Source organism: Falco punctatus (genome assembly GCF_963210335.1).
Source record: "Falco punctatus genome assembly, chromosome: 11".
NCBI classification, from domain to species: Eukaryota; Metazoa; Chordata; class Aves; order Falconiformes; family Falconidae; genus Falco; species Falco punctatus.
The window spans coordinates 12,851,998-12,875,815 of record NC_137591.1 but is presented as its reverse complement, the minus strand read 5'-3'; the positions used below and the strand labels follow the sequence as shown (position 1 = coordinate 12,875,815).

General features: G+C 42.8%; 1 protein-coding gene across 11 annotated transcripts in view; it reads left to right on the top strand.

The window, feature by feature from the left end:
- PTPRF (protein tyrosine phosphatase receptor type F) overlaps nucleotides 1-23,818 on the top strand; it is a 395,877-nt gene that overhangs the window by 133,752 nt on the left and 238,307 nt on the right. For all 11 annotated transcript variants that reach the window (XM_080406869.1, XM_080406872.1, XM_080406870.1 and 8 more), the window contains one exon: nucleotides 2,915-3,076. In XM_080406869.1, the coding sequence (XP_080262995.1) occupies nucleotides 2,992-3,076 (85 nt within the window). In that variant the 5' untranslated portion in view covers nucleotides 2,915-2,991. The remainder of the gene's footprint in view (nucleotides 1-2,914; nucleotides 3,077-23,818) is intronic.

Genomic DNA, 23,818 nt, shown 5'->3' with positions numbered 1-23,818 from the left:
AGAGGTGCCATTCACATGACTTCTGGGCGCTCTGCACTCAAGGATCTGGTGATCTACAGGCTTGTCAGCCTGACCTCGGTGCCAAGGAAGATTACAGAGGAGATCATCTCGATTGCCATCACGCAGCACGTGCAGGACAACCTGGGGATCAGGCCCAGGTCCTGCCTGACTAACCTGATCTCCTCCTGTGGCAAGGTGACCCACTTAGTGGATGAGGGAAAGGCTGAGGATGTTGTCTGCCTAGACTTTAGTAGTCTTTGACACTGTTTCCTACAGCATTCTCCTGGAGAAACTGGCTGCTCGTGGCTCGGATGGGTGTACTCTTTGATGGATAAAAAACCGGCTGCACAGCCGAGCCCAAAGGTGGTGGTGAATGGAGTCACGTCCAGCTGGTGGCCGGTCACAAGTGGTGTTCCCCAGGGCTCAGGGTTGGGGCCGGTCCTGTTTAATGTCTTTATCAACCAAAACCATGTAGATATGGTGCCTAGGGGCATGGTTTAGTGGTGGACTTGGCAGTGCCAGGTTGATGGTTGGACTGTATGATCTTAAAGGTCTTTTCCAACCTAAACAATTCTATGGTTCTAAAATACACCATTAAATCAGGCACTTTGTTGTTAATGGAAGTGAACGAAAGAGGAAAAGCGCTCTGAAAGCTGTTCATCCCCAACTTGGTCTGGTATATACCTAAGATGTTTTCAGCACCACCTGTAAAACTCACACGCTGTCCTAATCTAAGAGCGTTTGACACACATCATTAGTTTTGACACAGTAATTTCAGCCCTGGGTGCTTTCCCTGCCCATGCCCCCCCCCCCCCCCCCCCCAGAAGAGCAGCCCCTTCAGATTCTGACTGCTGTTGAGCCAGATGTAATGCTGCCTAAAGTGTGCTTCATTGGCTTTGCTTCTCCAGGCTGCACAAATTAGCACCGTACACGCAGAATTTAGAAACATAATCTTCACTCTTAATCCAGGCGCTTCTTCCCATTCCCGTGTGGGCTGTATCTGGAGAGCTGGCTAACACCGGACAAACTGCGTGGGGACTGAATGGAGTTTCCCCGTTGGAATAGAGCTTATGCAGCTGTAAAGATACAGCTATCTGTCTCTGTCTCTGCGGTGTAAGACATGTTAATGGTGCTTTTAGTAATTCTTTGGCAAGAGATGAATGAGGATGTGGAGGTTGGAGAGTAACAAAGAGAACTGAGTGTGTGGCTGGTATGAGGAGCCTCTTCTGCACTATTCAGAATCTTACTGCTGAGCTTACTTGGATTTATGCTTTCTTACTGAGATAATAAAAGCAGGATGAGACTATCAGTATTCTCTCTGCATCTAGGGTAGAACCAAGTTATTTTGTAAACTATTTTCAGATGTCTTGGCTGTAGATGCTGCATAAATAAAGATTTCTCTGTGTTGTGTGATATTGTAACATGTGAAAAGATTTACTGTGCAAATACAGTAACAGAATGGAGAAGAACTATGATCTGCTGTTTGTTAGTACGATGTGATGTAAATATTTGCCCAGGTAGATTCTCTTGAGATTTCTTGTGGGTTTCCCTCGGTACTGTCCTTGCTGGCATTCTTTGAGCACTATGTTTTTGTCAGAAGTAAATGTGTTCATAAGGTGATACTTCCATCAAAAGCTCAGCAATTCTCAATAAATAATAATAAAAAAGGATACTTCCTCTTCCAAAACCCCAGCAAAATGCAAAAAATACCTTTTTTTTCAAGAGCAGTCTTGAACGTGTTTTTGAAATGTCTGCCAGCACAGATGAGAGTGGTGGCTTGTGCCACATACAGCCTGTGCGCTTGCAGATACTTGGCTTCAAGGGTACTCATAGTGTCCACTTGGGCTGGCACCTGCCAGCGTGAGATTTTTTCAGTAGTGATGCTGTGTTGGCAACTTCTGGTAACTCTTGCAGCTTAGTGAAGGAGAACCTTTTTAACAGATTTTGATGAGTGCTGAGCTTGCGCTGAGATGCCCAGCACTGAAAGAGTGAGCTCCTGTCCCTGCTGAAAGTTGTCACTTGGAGGGATTGGGGCTTGCTCACTCCTTCAAAATCTGTCTAACAGGCAGACCTTGGACCGTCAGGAGAAAGTAAAATGAGTATATTCTCATGAAAAGAGAAAGGAGACAGATAAGCAGAAATTGCATTCTTTTTAAATAGCTGCCTTTTTGGGTTTGGTTTCAAGGAATTTTCTGTATTTCTATATCCAAGCAGATGCCTAAGTTAAGCCAATTTCCAAGATAATTCGCTTTGTTTTGGAGAAGGAATATCCAATCCTCAGTTCTTTCAGACGGTCTTCTTTAAGACCTCTCCTTTTTTGGGAAGTTGAAGCTTAGGTGTTTGCTTTGGGTAAAGCGTCTCTTTATAGAAATTTCTTACTAACCTTCTGCTGTGACTGGTAGCCCAGTGAACTGACAGCTGATGCAGTTCAGCTTCTGTTTCATCTGCATGGACCCGTCGAGACTTGCCTGGTGTACACCAGCTCAGCTGGATGGGCAGAGCTACGCTTAACGTGTAGTTGATTGCAAACCACCCTACATACGCAATCAAACACGTCTCTCTTGAGAGTTGGATGAGGAAGAGCTACATGAGTTTAAGACTGCTTCTTGTAACGTGCAACTTCAGAACTATTTGTTATTAATAAGAACAACTAAAGGATGTATTGATAGGCCATAATAGAGACTAGACATGAACATAAACTTGAAGATAGGCATGCATTTATGCCTCATGACCCTTGAAATCAGATTATTGGATTAGGGGACATCAATATGGAGCTTTACTGCTCAAGCAGGAAAAATAGTTAATTTCACTTTAAAAGTAACTAACTATTTCTTTACAATGTAGTTTAGTACTGTGAAGTTAAACTGTATGTCATATTTAATCATTTTCCTTTTCTTCCTCTCTTGGTTTGCAGGAGTAAGTCTGTGTCTGTTACACTGGATGTACTGACCACTTGCCTCTGACTGAAGAGAACTTGCTCTACTTTGGAATATGGTGCCTAACTTCTGTGTCCCAGTACTCACTGTGCCAGCAGCCATCCTCTGCTGCTTGATGCTGCCTTTAGCAGGAGCAGACAGTAAGTAACGTTCAGTTTTGGAAAGCTTGAATACCTTGAAAAATATCTTTCCACAAATATTAAACCTTCTTGGTTTGTACAGGAAACACTGAGGATGAGGGGATAACACCCTCAACTCCCCAGTCTCTACAGTATGTATGTGAAGGGGCACAAGTAGAACTAAAAAGACTGACAAAATCTATTCAAACACAGGAAGAGTTTCTGTAGTAGCTGCAACATCAAAACCTGACAATTTGATTTTTAACATCTACTGATGAGTAAAGAAAATTGGGGGCGGAGGAAGAGAGAAGTAATGGGGTCACAGTAATCCCTGTTACTTAATTTTCCTTGTTCTTTTACCAGCTCTCGTAATTGCTGTAGTACTGAGGCATCTCCTCCTGAGTCAGTAGGTGATTGAGAGCTGTTGGGGAGAGGATGTCATTTTTTACCTTCTGGTATAGCTCTCCTACACCTGTATTTCAGCAGAATTAGAGTTGAATGTTTCCTTGTGGTTGTACTTTAAGTTGTTGTGTCCGTGCCTGTTGTCCTGATAGTCTTACAGTGCTGCTGTGACTGACTGATTAGTCCCATCCAAGCCAAGAAGAAAGCTGTGCACAAAACGCTGTTGTGGACAGGCAACAGGAGAGAATTTTGGCTGATGGTGGGCTACTGAAAATACCTTAAAGTAGGAATTTCCCATTGAATAAGTTAAGCAGAGTGCAGGACATCTTGTGGGTTCTTCGCTTAGTTTTGGTCTTCATAACTCACGTATTCGCTAGGCTATCCCCAAGTATTTGTGCAGTCCCCTTCCCCTTGGTTTTTTTTAAACCAGTAACCAGTTTTTCAGTGTCAAAACATTTGCACATTTGTTGCAGACACTGGCAGTTGTGAATACATGCCTTAGAAAGAGCCCAGGACTCCTGGGATGCTTCAGTCGGAGCAGAGAGGTGACTGTGATGCACCTCCTGAGCTGCCACCAGCCATCTGCTTCTCACTCCAGCTTTAGTCACCAGGCTTATAATTAAGATGTAATTTTGTGAAAGTTGAAAGAGATATTGATTCATGTTGGTAGGAGCCTGGCTGAATGGAGAAAACAGGCTGGGGGGTCCTAAATGTCCTTGATTGAACAGGAAGGAGTAAATTTAGAGAAGCTGGAGAGAAGAGTGAAAGGGGGATGTGAAGAAAGAAACAAATACATTGTTTTTGTCATCACTAGGGGTGACTTGCACAGGCAGCAGATTAGCATGTGGTCTGTACACAGTCTGAGCTGCCCAGTTAAACTGGGGGCAGCAGCTGTCTCCTTCCTCAGCTTTCTTCCCTGGCTGCTGGTGCTGCTGAAATCTGCTTATTCAGATCACTTCATGTCTACACATTGTAGCCCAGTGCGGAGTCTGGCACAGAGAAGTGTATGTTTAATGTGCTGAGGTGTATAAAAATTCCCCAAGGTTAATTATCTTTATCCTAGCCTCTGCAAAGGAGAGAGGCATCACTTTATCAGGTATGTAGAAACTGGTGGAGCTTGAGATGTCCTAGGACAGTTCTTCACTGGAGGATAACTTGCAATAGACATGGTTTGATAATTCTGTGGAATACTTCCACATGCTTAAATTTAACAAAATTGGCTTTGTTTCACAGGCCTATACCCAAATACTGGTGTCTCAGATATGGAATGCTTCTGTGTTGAGAAGCAAGCCTGTCTCTGTGTATGCCTTTTTCTCTGGCGCAGCCTGACTCTGAATTACTTTTTCCTAATCTGGAAGGCAGATCTGGAGGACAACGACCTTTTAACTGCCACAGCCACCATGGATTAACTGAGGGTTTCATAGGCTGGAAAGTGTTGCTCTGTGTATTTTAGCAACTTACAGCTCTTCTGTTATCTTACCCACTGAACCTTGCCACTGACTGTCAGTGGCAGGGAGCTGTGTGAAGGGGCCTGCTCTGCGCCTCCGCAGGGGGGGAAAAATCAGCCCCAAACCCTGCATATTTCATGTCCTGCCATCAGTGATGCAGACGGGCAAGATACAGTGGTGAATATGACACTGGGGAGTCCTGGTTCAGGACAGCAGTGAGGGGCAAGGCAAAGCTATGATAATACATGCACACTGAAGCTTCCTGTAAAAGCTAGAGAGGGATGCTGTGAAAAGAGCGTCCCGTACGTACCCTCTTTGGTTTTTTGGTCCCCTAAGCATCCTGTTGGCTCTAGTCAAAGACCATTTATTTACATGGATTCTGATGTAATACAGCTGTTCCAGAGATCTCACCGTGATTCTTCCTGCCCGTTGCAGTGCTGCTTTAATGCAGTGGAGGGATGGGTGGGCTCTGTACCTGCAAAGCATTCCTGCATTTTCCCAAATAAAAGCAATGTGATAATGGGAGCGGGGTTATCCCTGGAATTCCTGGAGTCAGTCCCCAAAATTGCTTTTTATAGGAACAGTATGGATCGAGGGCAGGGAAGGAAGGCAAGGGATGGACTGTACTGCATCCCTGGCAGCCGGCTGCCCTGTGGCTTGTGACTGGGTGCTTGGGGAGCACCCACAAGCGGGGCTTCCCTACCTTCCCTGCCTGTGCTTTGGAGCTGCTGTTGTCGCACACATTCAGCATGACTGCTGTAGCTTCCTGACAATTAGACAGCTGGCAGATAGCTAGATGTTAATGCCTGAGATAAACCAGATTGAATATGTATCGCCTAGCGGAATTAGCGCCGGGCGTGTGCCGCGATGCTTCTCCGGAATTGAGTTCACAGGAGCTGTGGATAATGTCAGTGCTGAGGAATTGAAGGGGCATCCAAAGGTTAAACATGTGGCAGTATGTCAGAAAAAGAAAGGCTCACTGGGTGCTCTCCTGCCAGCAGGATGGGAGCAGTGGTTTCCTGGGTGCTCTGGTGAGGTGCTGGGAGGAGAAGGTGAGTGGGAAGGGGCACGTGCGTGTGAACAGTGGATACAGAATTGCTAATTTGGCAGAAAGCACTTTCAAATCCTCCCCGGCTTTTACAGACTGCGGTAAGAAATTATTAAATTTTCTCTGTGATCTACTGTGTTTCTGTCAGGGTGACCCTAATTCCATTAGAGCAGCTCAGAGCTGATTCAGGATGGCTGTTTTTACACTTTCTCCCTCAGCTTGCTTGTAGGTTTTTTTAAATGCGCTCTGTGCTTCCCTGTCTGTCAGCTTTTGATTGTGCATGGGAAAAATGGCTTTGCAGATTTCATTTAATGTTCAGTTCAATTGTCAACTAAAAGATGCTCTTTTCCAGCTTTTGGAAATATGTCATTTACTCTAATAAAAGAAAAAACAAAAATCCCCTCTCAAAGCAAAATGCAGAGAAAACAGGAAAAAAAACCCCAATACTGTCATCAGAAATCATCAGCAACATGTTTTGTTGTTGGCTTGTTTTTTTAAAAATTAGGCTTTGTTTTTGATGTCCTGGACACAGCTTCCATTAGCCAAAGGAAGAGAGCAGGTGACCCATCCAAAGTCTTTCCTAACCAAAATACATCTTGGTTTGTCTTGCGCAGAATTTCAAAGGGTTTAAGGAAGCAAACTACTTCAAAAGTGACCTTGTAGAAGGAAGGAACTAAGGCAGTATTAGGCCAACTACCTGTGAAGTGATAAGTGGTAAACAAACAATTTGCACCTTTTGATTTCTGAAGATAGAGCAAACTTGGCTTTTGTTGCAGCAGGTGGGGAAGCTTGCAGCAGTGAGCTGGGACTGGTGGAGGCAGGTCTCTGGCTCTCACCACCTCAGGTGAGCAAGGACCCAAAGTCTGAAGTGTCTCAGCGCTGCCCTCCCCCTTGTAAGAGATAGTTGCTTTATATCTGAAAGGTTTGCAAATTGCACATTCTAAACTTTTTTTTTTCCCAATCAGTGATGTTTCTTGGATGCTAACTGGATTGAGGAGACACATTAAAAAAGAAAATAGGAAGGTGAGATGTTGATACTTGGAAATGTTGGGGAAAAGGAAGGGTACTGATGGCCTTTCTAGACACACAGCTCTGTTTTGCCAGGGATTTTGCATCGCGCCTGAGGTGCCATCCAGAGGTTTTGGACCAAAGAGCACTGGAGCATTTGTACAGTGGTTGGTTCCCTATGTGCCCCAGCTCTTCTGTCCGGTCTTACTGTTTTGTGTTCCTGGGAGCCAGGAGTAGCGTGGCAGGTTTTGACTCCCTGATTCAGCTCTCTCTTCTTCACTTCATAACCTGCATGATGCCTCAGCAACAGCTCAGCTCCAAACACAGCTGCTCTGGGCCACCCTGCGGGACAGACTTGCTGTTGTGCAAGTCTGGAAAACAGCCGTTTATGCAGAGCTGTGCAGCAGGGTCCCATCCCAGAAGCCGGACCTGAGTCTTCTTTGCTGCTGCCTTGCATCTGTTTCTGCTTCCTGGTTTCATGTTTGCATGCCTGTCCCTAAACACTGTTTGTAGTGATTATGTGTTGGTACAATCAGATCCAGCTACTGCAGCACAAGTAAATACTAATTTTCTGCAATTCTGCCTTGACCAGCTTGACAAATTCCATCAGTTAATGGAAAATATTGTTTAGGGAACCCCTGTACCTGAAGCATTGGGGTTGCATCGTTAAAGGACAGATTGAAATATTAACCATAGTTATTGTGCAGCTTTATTTTTGGTGTCCTTACTCATCATATACATATTTAGGTATAAGTGGATTCCGTACTTTTCCATAAAATGTCTAAATGCTGCCTGCTTGTGACTGAAAGTTGCAGACATCAGGGTAGGAGGGATGCTGTGAGAGAAAATGCCACATATAGAGTAGACAACAAATCTTTTTCTGCGTTTATGGCCAAGCCCCTTTTAGTTCCAGCAGTTTCAAGAGTCATGTGAATCTGGGTAGCTACCTACGTCAGGTCACAGCATTGTCATTTGTGTGTTTTATTTTTTGTTAAAGCTGACATCATTCATCAATCAACATCAGCTGCTAGGTCAAAAGTCCGCCTGGCCCCCAATGCCTTACCTGGCAATGGTCACTAGAGAGACATATGCAAGGTGTAAGAACAGCAGAAATCCATAGTGATCCCTTCCCGGTGTCGTCTTTGAGCCTTCAGCGAGTGGTGGCCGGGGGAGATGGAGTGGTAACTTCAGACAGGCTCACTCTGAGTTTTGCTCTCAGGCAACGCTGAGCATGTTGTCAGTCTTCAGGGACATCCTGGGGGCAGGGGTTTCCATGAAGACCAAGGTGTAGGCTCTGACTTTCGCCTCTACACCATGGCCGCTTGTTTAACCCGCTTACTGCAGCTCTGCAGGGCTGAGCAGCCTCATTTGCCCTTCACATCATTCAGACTTGCTGTGTAGCCACAGTTTCTCCCTTGCCTTCACAAGGGAGTTCCTATGTTTAAGTGTCCATTTATCTGGCCCGGTGGCAAATGTTGAGGGGGTGATATATTTAATATACGTTCTTTGAGGGAGAGTGTGCTTATTGGCTTGGTGATATAGAAAAACAGTAAAACTACCTGCTTAAAATTTTATCTTCAGTGTAAATTCATAGATTTTAAGGCCAGAAATCAGATCAGTGTAGTCTTCTACTCTGACCTGCATAGCACAGGCTGTATAATTTCAGCTAGTAATTTCTGCATCTGCTTTTAACAGCTGTGGATGAGCTAGCACGTAGCTTTTAGGAGGCTATCAAATCAAGATTTGAAGACTAAATGGTAAAGAATTTACCCGTCTCCTATGTGATCTGTAAAAATGGCAAGTAATCATTCTTTTTATAAATCTGTATTTATTTCAGGCTTTGGTTATGCATTTTTTGGGTTCAGACACTGTGTCAGCTAGTCTGAAGACTCCTGCTATTTAGTGCAATCTCCCTGAGAAGCAAGTTAGTGTGTAGGAGTTAGACAAGCTGAAAGTTTGTCGGTTTTGTTGTAGAAAAATGTGTTGGTCTTGATTTTTATGATCAGAGATAATTTTTATAGTTCTTTGCTGATCTTCCAGACTTTTCAATATGTGTTTTAAAGTCAAGGGACCGGGACCAAGAAGAGAAGTGGCTGCACCTTGCCACAATACTTGCCACATCTTGCACTTTAGCCCTTTTACCCATAGCACTGAGCAGGGAACATGATCCCCCACAATGACCTTTGCATCCCTCTCTGGGCCTCTTGATTCTCAGGATACAAACTCCTGTTTCATCGCTATATCTTGGGGGTTTGCTCATGAATATATGCCCCTAAGTACATTAAAACACATTTTGCTGGGTCTCAGGTCATCCAGTCATCTGAGTAATTCTGTACAGGTAATCTTCCCTTGCTGTTACTAGCTGACTACTGATTTGGTAAAGTTTGCCCTTTACTTTCCGAACCTACTTGCAAGGTAGTTGCATTTATTCACGGATGTTAATCCGCTGTGACTGTTTGCAGTGGATGTTGTGTGTATATTAAGGAGATGCTTAAAATATTCTGTAGTAGCGATGGTAAGGAAAGTAGGATTCTTTGCAGGTGGAAAGGAGAGCTAGGAAGCTGATCAGATAATGTGGTCTGTCATGCTGCTGCTTGCTACTTGGAGTACTAATGTCAGATGGGGGAAAAGTATGAGATCTGCTAGAGCTTTCAGTGTTTTAGCTGAGCAGTTGTAAAAAGCAATGAAGTGGTAATAGGGATGCTTTTTTTGCTTCTTTGATTATCTGTTTGTTATATTGGCGCTTCAGAATGATCCTGTAATATAAGATGATCAAGCTCATGTTTGTGAACAACCAAGAGTATGAAATTTGTTTGCTCAAAATGTTAATCTTTTTTGATGGTGAACATGTTTGGTTTAAAAAAAGCATCTGTTCATGGATGCTTTTCCTCTGGTAAGCTGTCTGTGTATCAGTAGCTGAAAAGTGTACTTTTAATTGAATGCTGTATTTAGTCTCTTGTGAGAATCAGTGCTTTGTCTATGCCAAAGAAAAATCTCATTTATTTTGTCACGTGAAAACACCGTAGGGTGCTTACTGAAAGTTTTAAGTCATAGAAATGGCTTTTGCCTTGCATACTATTGATATATGACTGCTGAATTAAACCAAAGCACATTTTATAGTGGATGATGGCGTTACATATGTATATGAATTGTAGCCTGCAATGCTAGACCTTGCTTTGAATGTCAGTTACGTTTGGGCTTTCTCTGATGCATCATAACATTAAGCCTTCACAACAAGAGGCACTCACATGGTATTAAAAAGAAATAATTACAGAATATATTGCACTTCGCGTAGTACAGGCTGGAATGAACTTGCAGTCCTGCTGTGCTTTTCAGGTGGCCCTTCATTGCATGTATTATTCATTACTTCCTTCCCCACCCCCCATCAGTAATTAACAATACCACTTCCAGGAATGCATTTTGTAAAATTGGTTTGACACATGTAGATAGAAACTGTCAAAACTTAAAGCAGATGGAAATGCCACCATTTTCCAGCAAAGGTTCGTGGCACCAAGGGGGACCATTCTGACTTGGTGCTCTGGATAAAATCAGCATATCAGAGGTTTGGGCTTGGTTTGGCTCTGGTGTGTGTGGTTATTCTACTTGAGCCAATAACTGGGTTCTCTGGAAGTAGCCATGGTCTCATAGAAAGGACCATAATCGGTCCGCTGTTTGCATTAGTTAATACATACTGCAAATTTAAAAGAAAAGTTGCACTTGGGCAGTTCCTCTTGCTTGCTTTGCCAGCTTTTCTTGTGTATTTTTTTAGTTTTTTTAATTATAAACTCTGCCTACATCTAATGAATTTGTTGGCTCACCTCAAAGGTGAGTGATAAAAGCCATTGCATGTTAATTGCCGTGCGTGGAGAAGACAGTGACTCTTGAGCATCTCTACTTGGGTATCGGAGTGCAGAACACCTACCTATTTTCTTTGGATTTATTTTTAGCCAAACTCACTTCACCTGTTAGTAAAACTGTTGTTGTGTTACCTCTGTTAAAGGTTGTTTTGAAAAAGGGGCTTAAAGAGGCCAGGAAATGTTCAGCAGCTTCACTCTCATAGGTCTTTTGCCCCTGAAAAAAATCTCCATTTGTAATAAGTGTTTTGAGTCTTGTCATTAGCACATCTGTGGCAGGCAGGCAGTACTCTTTGTTTTCACCCGCTTGTCAAACCCAGCTGGCGGCTTGTGCGGGTAGGAGATGTGAGCGTGTCACCAAGCTCCTTCTTTCGGCGTGGGGCCATATGTAAGGCAGAAGTGGCACTAAGTTGGTTTTCAAACCTGAAACTGAAGTTCTGTCTTTTGACATAAATGTGAGAGTTGCTGTGCATTAGTTCCAGAAAGGATTTCCATCTTTGAAAAAAAGATAACAGCTTGGAAGTGAGAAGGCTTATAAGTGTATTGTACTGGCACTGTGTTTAATTTAGAAGACAGAAGATTCACTGGAAGAACTGAATGATGAGTAGTGAAAATCTTGTGAAAGGCTGAAAGTTAAAATACTGTTATGATGAAGTTGACTATGTATCTTAATCCTATTTAGCATCAAACAGAAGCTTTCAGTAGTTTCAGGATGGAAGAAAACCCTTAGAGAAGGGAACTTATCTCGTGTATTCACCACATTTGATGTATAGGGCATTTAAAAAATAGGGAGGGGGTTTGCTAGCAGGGGGAATCAGTAAAACTTGAAGAAGAAAATAGAGAGAGGACTTGGATGCCATGTCCTGCCATGGTGCTCTCATTCTTGGCATGCTGACAACAACGAGTTTAGTATAGCTCCGGGGAAGATGATGAAGGCAGTCCAGCAGCTGGAAAGGCTCCTTTGCTCCTGTTTGGTGTAACAGGTAATGGTCCTGGCTGTTGACTTGTCATTTATACATGCTGTATATAGACTTCCAATACACTCTTTTATGCTCCATTACATACAATTTATCAGGGGTTACACAAAGTTCTTTAGTTATAACCTTTGTTTTCAGCTTTTTATGAGTTTTGTTTCATGGCTGAAACGTCTCTTGCTTGGTCTTCAGCCAAAGTTCAAGTCGGGGGCTGTATTTTATGAGTTGGACATCTGTTTTTTGGATCTTTATGCAAAAATTGTCTTTGGATGCTCTTAAAAATAGAGTGGAATATTATCGTTGTACCTGTGAAACAACCTGTGGTGTTACTTATAAGTCTCAAGTCTAAAATGCCTGTGAAAACATTTGACATTACTCCAGATGCGCTTCAGCAATCAAGAGAAAATGGAACTTGATTTGCAGAAGGGAGCGACCCATAGAAAAATAAGCTGCTGAATAGTATAAAGGGGATTCCTTGCTACATCATTAAGTGCATGTGAGTAAAGGATGTTGTCTGAGCTTGTAACTGAATTGCCTGTATATCCATTCTGTGAACATAGCCAGAGCTGCTCTCATCTTAGCCTTTTGAAGACCCAGAGGTGCACAGCAGAGGCACTCCTCCAGATGCTACAGCACACAGCCTGTAACGTGGGCAGAGGGAATTAATTTACATCAACACTGTGGAGTTTGTGTTCATTTGTCTATTTCTTGAGGCAGTTGCGCAAATAGAGAGTTTTCTTTGTTGAAGTTGCTCTGTGGTTGTACTGTAGGCCACAAGGGTTTGGACTTGTCTCGATGCCGCTTGTTGAACCTTGATTCTACCGTAGTAAATGCATGAAACATTTAATATATTTGACTGTCTAGGTTGGTTTGTTTGGGTTTTTTTTTTCTAAAATCCTAAGATATGCTTTTCTTCCTATTGCTGCAGAGCTGTGTGCCTTTATTCTAGGAACAGAGTATGATTTTTGGGTTTTTATACACATTAAGACAGAATCCCTGTATTCTTTAGTTGGCATCCATGTACTGCTTAATGTCTTTTCAATTAGACACACAGCCTTCTGTTGCAGATAAAGCTGCTTCTTTTTTTTTTTTCCTGAGACAAATTTAGCTAAAATTTCTGGCATTGTCTTTAATCTGTAGTGTGAGAACAGTTCCCTGTGTAATTTTGAGGAATTTAAGAAACTCCATTTAACAGATAAAGAGCAATATGCAGTATACCACATGGTGTTTTCCAGGTTTATGTCAGATTATAGAAGATTCTATAAACTCTTTTGTGTTGTAATCATTGCTGGACTGCATCAAACTCAAGGTCTATTTATCCCAGAACTGCCCCAACATAAGCCTCCGATGATGGCCAACAAATGCCACATGTTTTACGGAGGTGCAAAAAGAATGATCCCATACTCTTGCCTTTTCTCATCCCACCCAAATTAGTTCCCATTTCCTATGTAAAATTAGAAATTGTTGTAAGAAGTTAGACTTTTATTATTGCTTCTGTAAAGCCTTATTAATTCTAACAACTCTAAGTAGTGTTATATCCACATAGGCAAAGGAATAATGCCCAACATAGATTTGTCAAGGTCAGATCAATCTAATTTCCTTTAATGACAGGATAACAGGCTTTGTGAATGGAGAAGCAGTAGATGTCATTTATCTCTAGTACAGCTTTCAGTGCTCCCTCATGAGACTTTTTCTTGTGAAACATCTGCTCATAGGGTGGGCATTTGGCAGTTTGGTAGCATTCAGCATTTGCAGTAATGATCTCTGTGATAGAATAGAGAACATGCTTATTAAATTTGCAGGCAAACAACAAGCTGGGAAGAGCTGCAAGCATGTTGGAGGACACCATTAGAATTCAAAATGATCTTTACAAATTGGAGAAACTGTCTGAAAGGATACATGTCAATAAGGAGAAATGTGGATAGATGTTTGAAAATAGGAGTAATCAGCTACATAAATACAGAATGAGGCACAACTGCCTAGACAGCTGGTGTGCAGAACAGGTCTTGCAGTGCTAATGGATCAGAAACCATACTGGAGTCAACAATGCTGTGCTGTTGGGAGACGGAGAGACATCACAGTGATACGCAGAAATGAGGAGTACCATCTTGAAGACACATTAGATAGTCTTTCTGCTCTGCTCACATTGATCAGGCCTCCAATGAAACAACTCATCTTAAGCATCCTGTTGCCAGAATGGAAGGGCTAACTCAGTCCTCCCTGTCCAGTGCTAGGGGAAGAAATACTGTGCTTAAACTGCAGCTGGGAAGTTCAGGTCAGGCACTAAGCAAAGCTTGCTGACTTGAAGGATTGTTGAGCACTGAATTGAATTTCCAGAGGAATTTCTGGAATCTCGTATACAAACAAAAAGTGTTCCCTCATACAGGTTTTGAATTGCCAGTGTTATTTCTTAGATGGAATGTTTCTTTGTCTTCATTTATGAACCAGGGAGGTGCAGACTCCTAGTCTGTCTTCTCTAGGACACTTGATACTCTGATATTTTTATGCTGTCCTTTTTCATCCTCCTCTCAAGTGACAATCACTGTCTTCCATCTGACTTTGTAACTGTGTGAAAGTGTTCTCCAGGCCCTTAGTCCTCCTTAGTGCCCTTCTCTGACTTTCTAGCTCTCGTCAAAAGGAGCTGATGGGGACAATACAGAGGAGACTACGCCATTAACAAAATGAGACTTTAAAACTTCCTCTATATGTAGTTTCCTCGTGAACCCTCATAGGTTTGCTGTATTTTTCTCCACATCTGTGCACTGACTAGAGGTCTTTCAGCTGCCTGTTACGATGCGTGGTTCATCTTCTGAAGCCATACAGTTAATTCAGCTCCGCAAATTGTGCCAGGCAGTTCTGGGTTTAGGTTGTGGGGTTTTTTTCTCTCTGTATATGTCATGCATCTGTAGGTAGTTGTCTGACCTGAGACTTTACCAGCTGTATGTGTATACAGAGTTCTGGTTTCAGGAGTTTTGCTGGTGAGGCAGCCGCTGCGCCAAGACAGGGAGTTTTGGTGCGTGTACAATGGTTTCTGCCATGATGCACAAAAGCCTGTCTCTGACACAGCACCAAATGTCTCTGTTGTTCTGCAGTGGCTGTCAAATATTTCTAATGAAGTTGATGTGGTTGTGCCAGACTGTGTGACAGTCTGCCTGTCAGAGCGCTCCAGGAGAGCGACGCTGCCTGCTGTCTAGAGCAACACTGACCGGCAGCCCTTGCAAGGTGCATTGAAACTGCTTCTGGCAGCAAAAAATGCTTCGGGGGACAATTGCAAAGGATGCTGTAGGTCTTGTAAGACCGTGTGATCAAAATTGGTCTTAATGCCTATTTGTGTGTATGAAAGGGAAGGTGTATTAGAAATGTCTGTTTGTGTAGAATGCTTTTAATGTCAATGGTAGTGGGAAGGAAGATGTGTAAGGTTTTTTTTCTTCTCCTCCTAGTATTTGCTCTTCCTATGCATAACTGTGCATCAACCTGTGGAGTTGTGTCTGCTGAGTGGAGTCCCAAGACTGTCTGACATGGGAGTGTCTCATGCTTCATGTTAAAAGATTATTGTTAATTCATTGCTACTTTGTTTTGGATAAGAAAAAGCTATTTGCCCACCTAAGCTTTTCCTTTCCTTGGCTTCATATGAACCATGTACTGCTTGGAAACCTTTATCAAAAACAGATTAGGGGAAAATTTAATGAATTGATTTAAATAAAGGTGCAGGCCATTACATGAGTTCTTGAATTCTGGAAGCTCTAGCCATTATGTTGGGGTTTTTTTTTGCAGTCAGACTTTGGATTCAAACTGCAATTATTTTTCACAAGACCAAGAATGAAGTCTGTTGCCTGTTATGAATAATAGAGTATGGTAATACCACACAGCTATATATGCAAACTCTGCAGACTGGCAGCACAGCTGCTAAGTGTTACGTTTTTAAAATATGTACAATCTGTTGTCAACAGAATTAAAACCAGGAACTTTATATCGTTTGTTTCTGCATGAGGGTGTTTTGTAGGGATATTTAATGATGAACTGTTCTACATTTTGACCTTTAAAAAATTTTTCGGAGGCTTTGCACCTTCTATTGAATTGGGGAAATTGTCAGATTAAGACATGTGGAATCCTAATGGCCACCCTGACATTTCCTAGACCTGGCTGGATACCTGGGCTTGATTAGTTTTCTAATGTACCTGCTCTGCCAAACTGGAGAGGCTCACACACTCTGCAGCTGAGCTTTCTTTAAAGCGATTGCACTGTAAACCTCATTCCAATTAAAAGGTGAATGCTGTTCTAGTAATGGAAAGTTGTTTTATTGTTCCTCTCCCCAGATACGCATGTGAGTGGAAGTGTTGTAGGAAAGTGTTATCGCTGTTGTTTTTGTGGTTCATTCTTATCTTCCATCAGTTTTCATATACAAAAAAGTGAGAAATGCAGTATGCCCAGCTGTCTGAGGGTGAATGTGAATCAGCAAGATAAACCTTCAGAGGGTGTAATGGGCCTGACTACAGATGATCCTTCAGCACTTCGCTGCCAACCTGTAGCCTGTTAGCCTGTATTGTGTGTCGAGCCATAGGCAGCAGGAGAAAACAGGTGGAAATACAGCAAAGAACCCATGGCAGCCCATCATTTTGGTGCTGAGAAGGGAATGATTCATTCTCAGGCCATCTTCTGCTGCTTTCCTCCTCCTGTGTGTGGAGCAGTGAAATCAGAGGGAACAACCCAGGAGTATGAGAAAGTAAGAAATAAGTACATGTGAAGATGTAGTATGTTGCAGTGTTCTATCATGCCAGGAAAATGCTAGTACAGGCTTTGGAGTCCTGCTGTTTGAGAGAACACAGAGGTGAGTGCTATTCCAAAACACCAGTGCCAGGGAGCCTGGCACTGCTGAGCGCCTCCTCGGGTGGCTCTGTGCTCTGTTGCTCTCACCTGCAGAAAGAAACGCCAACATTAGCAGATCACTGATTGTGTCTGTGCTGGCAGAGGGTCCCAGAACTGATTTATAGCACTTGTTCAGCTTTCAGCGAGCAGCAAATGCGTTGCTTAATTATTCATGGCAGATGTATTATTGCAGGAAATTAAGACATCAAGGAAACAAGTAAAAACTATTACTGAATAGAGCTATAAACAAGGAAAGGTGGAAGGAAATGCAGGGGCACAATGCTGAGACGTTAAAAAACCATCATGCTTGGAAATATTTCACACCTTCTGAAAATAATTGGTTAAATTCCCAAGTCTTTAAGTGATCATTCGTAGTACATAATTAAATATTCCATTAGCTAACAAGTTGGGTTTAATTTGTTACATTTGTCATCTAAATTATCACATTTGTGAATGTGTGGAACCTTCCTATGGCTTCTTTCAGCATATCTACTTATGTAAAGACACAATTCTCTGCATCTGACTTTCCTCAAAAGATTTGGCATTTAACTTGTACAGGAAGGTTAGGTCAGCCTTTGGCTTTCTGTACCAAAGAAATTGGTTTTGGGTCCCTGGGCTACCGTTCTGCCTGGAGCGATGGTGGAGTTTGCTGCTGCAGAGAGTGGGACCTGAGTCTCAGCTGCTGGTACTGGATTTCCATTGCTTGAAACCGCTGCAGACAGGCGTGTGTGTGCCCAGCTCTCTTTTGGATGATACTGTGGCTTTATTCAAAGATTTATTCATGTGTGTTGGTGATCTCTGCCATGAACCTGTCCTGTGATCTGCGCCTAATGCCCCATACTCATACAGAGTCCAGAGCTGTTGGCTTTGAAGAACAACCAGCACCTTCTTGCTCGTTGGGTGGCAAAGGTGGGGTCTGGTGTTTGCCCGCTCCCCTTTATGCATGGAGGGAGTTTCTCATTTATTGTTGCTTGAAGTTCCCATTAGCTTTAAGCCTTGCAGATTTCATGACAGTTTTTGAAATATGTAGTCAGTAACTGACCAAAACTTACTGAGAAGGAAGTGGTTTAAAGAAAACCCTTTCAACTTCTCTTTTTAGAGTAGAATTCTTAGCTTTATTAAAAAAAATATACTGAGCATCTCTAAGTTTGTGTGTAACCTCAGGCTTCTAAGAGTTTCCATTTCATTACTGTTCATAAGCTCATTATTTTGGTACATCTGTAGTAATTTTGAAGCCCTTTATAACTTCAATTATGTCGTTTGAATGTAATATTAGAAGTCCTGTTATGGAGGACTTGGAGCAATTTTAAGGCAGGCAAACGGGTGATTCACCACCGTATCGCACAGAGTGTGTCCGCAGACAGGGTTACTCTTTGAAACAGCTTTTCCATGGTGCAGGTATACAAAGTGGTAAAACTTCAGTTTTCATAATATATGAATATGAAAGAACATGAATAACTTCATTTTATATATATAATTCATAATGTATGAATATAAAGAATATGAATAACTTCATTATTCATAGTCTTTAAAATTTAGTGACAGAATAACCTCGTGTGGTTCCATTCCTATGATGGGAGGTGTCGGAGTCCATTTACAAACTTAGGACTATTTGGAGACTGTGCAAATATGGGAGATGGAAGGAAAATACTCTTTTACTTGTCCTATAAGGTTAATTTTCCTGAATCTTGCAAGCATGGTATATGTGCAGCTCATATATGAATATAACATATAATACGAATTGGGCAAAAAAAGAGATCTTGCAAGAATCTGACACTAAGTCATGAACGCTGAAGAACATGTTCCTAATTTGTGCTTTGTGAAAGCTTGCTGTTCTGTACACGTGCATCTCAGGATCGCCCAAACAGAGCTTTGCTTGCAGACCTAATCAATTGGCTCTCAAGCCGTTAAGCTTTTTTAATTACTCTTGTCAAAGTGAAAATTATGTGAAAGGACTTGACTGTGCAATTAGCTGCTGAGCATTTTCTGCAGCAATAGCGGGAAGACAATACTAAGTCCCAGAATAGCAGTAGATACAACCATAGGAACAAATCTGCTTCAGCGAAGAAAGAGATATTCTAGTAACTAATCTGAATGAAAGATAATTTATTTTTTAAATACGCATATATTCACAGATGCGAGCAGAAAAGGCTGTTTGTTAGAAATGCCTGTCCCAGCTGAATGCCAGGTTACTTACCACTTGATTTCCCTCTGGTTTGAGGGCTCTGTTCTTCATAAGCAGAGGCTGCTGCTCTGCCCGCAGTCAGGGCTGAGGCTGTTACAAGAGGTGCCAGCTCTTTGACCTCTAGGCTCCAGGGATGGTGTGCATGTGGCCAAATTTTAGGAAAAAAAGGTTCATCTTTCCTGTGCTGCAGCCATGGGAGAGCGCACGGTGGACACCTTCTGTGGGCTGCAAGAGCCTGGTTAGTGTTCGTTCAATGATCTATAGATCATCTGCTCAGACAAATTATATCTCTCAACAGCTTCACACTAAACTAATCTAGGCATTTAAAAAATAAATAAATGAGGCAGTATCTATAAAGAGCTCCCGTCTAGTGAAGTGGAGCAGTTGGAGCCTGATTAATGAACCCCATTTACCAGCCTGCGTGTGCGTTCACCGCTCCCCTCCACCAAGCTCTGTCATCCAGGACAGCCCTTGTCGAGCCACACCGTGCACCACCAGTGCCACACCGTGCACCACCAGTGCCTCCGCCGGGACCACAAGCCACAGCGGTGGGGCCAGGACTTCCACCTCTGTGGCCAGTGCACGGCCATGGTTTGGAAGGCAAAGCTGAGGTGGGATATCCGTACTGCTGCTGGTGCCTGGCGGGGGCTGCACTGTCCCTCTCCCGGCTCTGCCATGTCCAGAACCAAAGCGCAGTGGTGCGTGTCGGGGAAGATGTGATCTGGTCGGTTTGGTGCTGCTGCCCCTCAGGGCTCTAATGCGTTGGTTTTCACCAAGTTAGAACAGTGGTTTTATAAACGCGATAAAAGATACAGTTTAGATTTACTGACTGTATTAAATCACTGAGCTGATGGAAGGGACCTGTGCCGGCTGCGTGCCGACTGACCGAGCTAACTTCTTTTCCTGGGAACTGGGAACGGTGAGGGCGGTGAACAAATCCTGGTACTCGTACTCCTGTGTTTGGAAATGCTCAACAGATTCGAAGGCTCAGAATTTTAATGTGGCTCTTTTCTGCACTGAGGGAGGTCTTTGAAGTCACTTGAACATTGTACTAAGCGTACATGCCAGGTTTTAGGTTATTTGTAGCCGAGTGCTTGATGATTTCTGATCTTCATTAGGCTGCGTACCAGAAGGTCAGTGTGCACACATGCACATATGCCTAAAATAATTTATTCTGCTGCCTTTTAGTGCCTGCTGCACCTGGACATGTTACTAGGAAAGGAAATTGCTTCTTTTGGCTACTGAGTAACAAAATTTCTCCCAAGACACAACATATTTACAAGGACTCCAGGACCCTACGTGGCTGGCATTTTTTTTCCCCATGAGGTGACAGGGCCAGATCCAGCAGCACCAAGATCTCATTTCCTTGTGGAGAGGTTTGAAAGCAGGTGAAAGGGCTCAGAAACCGAAGTAATACTTTTACTGGGCCTGACATAGTCAGCACATCAACTTCTGGTTTTGGATTATAGCTAGAGGCAACAAGATATTACGAGTATAGAAAGTTATTTTTAATGATGTAGAATATGTAGCCTGGCTATGTGTGTAAGCTGGCTACAGAGAAATAAAGGAAATGGACACAATTCAAGCTTAATTGTGGTTTTTGAGTGACTGGAGAGCTCTTAAGCATGCAATAGCTCCTTTTTGTGTGTAATACCTCTTTCATTCAGTTCATGAGACAGAAGGGCTTTGCAAATGAATGGTCTGTGGTGGGGAAGGACACTGGTGGTGTCAATTGCCAGTTTTTCTTGCTGAAGAAGATGGAAGGAGTGTAATGAATGGGTTGTGGGACTCTGAGAGGGAAATCTCATGGTGAAAGTAGTTTTTTGTGTCTCAGAGGTACGAATTCCAGAAGTCATGGAGATGCCTTTAATTGTGAAAGGGGAGCAAATCTATATAGAGAGTAAATTTTTAAGAGAAGTAATAAAATGTAACCTAAATGCAGAAGATGGTGCCACTCCAGTTACATCATGAGGGCATTCACTAAAGGGACAAAACCACATAAATTTCTGGATTACAAAAAGTTCCAAATAGTCTCCAATGTGTGTCATCGTGTGAATATTAATGTTAAGTTGCGTATTACAAATCCCTTGGAAGAGCAGTGAGGAGCTGCTTTCTGTTCTGAGACTTGATAAAAAATTTGGAGATTGGGACCAGGCTGTGAGCATCAAGTTTTTAAGCTACAAAAAGGGTGAATAGGAGGGAAGAGCTGCATCTGCCTGGGGGAATTTAAATACCTTCTCTCTCGACATGTTTGCAGATGGATCACCTTACAGGTATGTGAGAAATGTTTGCATTTTTGAGCTCCAAGAGGTGCTTGAGACAAGCTGGTCTCCCATCTTCACCTCCCTCTTCCTCCTTTGCTTCTTGTGATTTAACATTTTTGAAGTTCTTTGGGGAGTTACATTTTGTCCCTGCAACAATTCTTAGATTATAAATTACTTTTATAAGCAAGTTCCCTTGACTGTGGACTGCCAGTCTCTGTAAATGATTTGGGGGGATACTTAATTTGAAGTTTCTTCATTGCTTATGACAAGTTGTTTCTGCTGCTGTCACTGTGGATGACTCATCGCTCAAGTAGAGGGCTTAGCACCTCAGGAAACACGTAATGCAGGCAGTCCTACTCATAAAGTTTTTCCATCCCTAAAAATTAAAAAAGGTGGAAAAAGGTCCTGTGAGAGCTGTGGTGGACTCTGCTGAAATGGTGTGTGAGGCTTGTCTGCAGGACTGGCTCTGAAATGCGGAGGGGGAGGCAGGGGCCCTTCCTGATACTGAGTCAGAGAAGAAACTGAGGTGGCATATGTTCTTAATTCCTCTTATTTTCTCTTGAGCGTATCTATGAGCACTCGGGGGAGTTTGCGAGTCTGTTAATATTTGTGTGTGTGCATGGGGACAAGGTGCCTGTTGCAGCCCCACCTGACTGGTGGTGTTGTGCTTTAAGAGCTGGGCTCACGGCACTATATTGCATGTTCTTGCCTCAGCCATGGGGTATCGGGTGGGCGATTAGAAGGAAGTGGAAAAACCAGAAAATAGAGTACTGAAGTACTGGCACCATCTGGATGTGGCTGATACTGTGCTCAGTGTCTGTGTCAGAGCAAAAAGGGATCCCTATTACAATTATGCAGACACAACCCTTTATAGGGCAGGAGGAGGGAGTGGCTGCTTGCCTGAATTCCTGCTGTTTTGACATTACTGATGTTTTTCCCTGTAAGAAGCTTCAGTGAGGAAGCCTGACAGATGGCAACAAGGGAAGCGGTGCAGAGGCACTCCTGCAAAATAAACGTTGTGCTTTCACTGTTTCACTGAAGTGTTTAAAACACATGTAAGAATCTGGGCAGAACTACACAGGCATGCTACAGTGGTTAGGTGAAAATTCAGAAAAAAGCAGTGGCGGTTGTTTTTTCCACAGCCAAGTTGAATTCCAGGGATGCCTCTGAGAGAGCAGCTGCGAGCCCTGAATGCTGATGGGCAGCTGGTGCCGGTCCCCCACCAACTTCCTCCATGTTTCAAGAAAATTCTTGTGTTCTTGTTTCCAGCATCACATTATAGAGTGCACGTGCAGCTGTACGAGTTCAGTGCAAAGGAACAAAATCATGAATGAGCTGGAAGAGTTTGAAGAGACGGGGGGAGTCTGGCTGGTTTGGGCAGGGGGTGGCTGTGGGCTCTGTACTGGCAGCCGGTTGGGGGTAGAGCAAATTGACTCGTTTCAAATAGTTATTCCAGGGTTTGGTCAGGTTTTAGCTCTTTGAGTACTCTTGGTCCCGTGGGGAATTGAAGGGTTTGTTGCTGAAACTGGATGAGGTTAAGTGGGGGAAATTTTAGATAAATTGAGAAGATCATGATGTGGGCTGTTTACAGACTTGTGTCTTTTAAATCTAAGGCAGTGCTGGATGTTTGAAAGCACTTAAGGTTTGAGTGGACCATAAAAACGTGGGCAGATGTTCTTCCTTCTCGACTGTCAGCATTCAGGATATTCAAATCACTGTGGTGACTTTCTTCAGAAACTGTTTTATGGGAATCTCTACAGTATTTTAAAACCCAACCAAGACTTCCTTCCCAATATTTAACCTTCACTAGAGAGACATGTAAAAAACCAGTCCAGTGTGTGTTTCTGCAGGTATAAATTACATCATTTACATTACAAAGAGAAAGCCTTTTAAAATCAAAAGCAAAAGGTGGTGGAGTGGAAAGAAAGGTAAACTACTGCATCTCCACTTCATTACCTGATCTCTGAAGGTTGGGTTTCTTACCCTGGCTTTGTGCTAGTGCTGTGGCAGGCACGAGTTCAAGCTGCATTTATGCTGTGTTTGACTGTGGGTTTTGTTTTATTTTTTTGTTTCCAAGTCACCAATGTGTTAATGAATGCAAACTCAATTTAGACCCTCATAGGACCTCCTGTATTGCCTGTCGCACATTCGTCTGAAATGCGACAGAGAAACTAATCCTTTCTTTTTTAATATTAAAGAACAATAACAGCTTATTTAACACTGGGTAAGAAAGATGCTTCAACAGCAGTGCACTTCAGTGAAATAAGAAATATATTTCTGTGAGCTGCTCTACATCAAAGCTTATGGAGCAGAATTTCTCTGCCACGATATGACCTCTGCAGTGCTTCAAAGTGCCAGTGCTTTGCCCATCAGCCAGTTCCATGTTCCCGCTTTGACTAGTGGTGTTCTTGCTTAAACCACAGAAAAGGGCTTTTATCTAAGCACTTTCCTAGGAAAAGTTTTCTTTAAGTATATGAACTTTTGAAATCAAATGTCACAAATGTTTTTTTCAGTTGCCATACAAGCATACTTGGCAGGGATGGAAGAAACTTGAGTATAGGGGAGCTTCTTAGGAAAGGAACTCTCCCTTTTGGTGGTTTCTGCAAAACTAAATGCATGTCCTTTCAGTGGTTTTTATTTTTGCTCTTTTGTAGTTGTTGCATGGCAACTTGTGTGTTTTTGATGTAGCACTAACGTTTTAGCACTCTTACTCA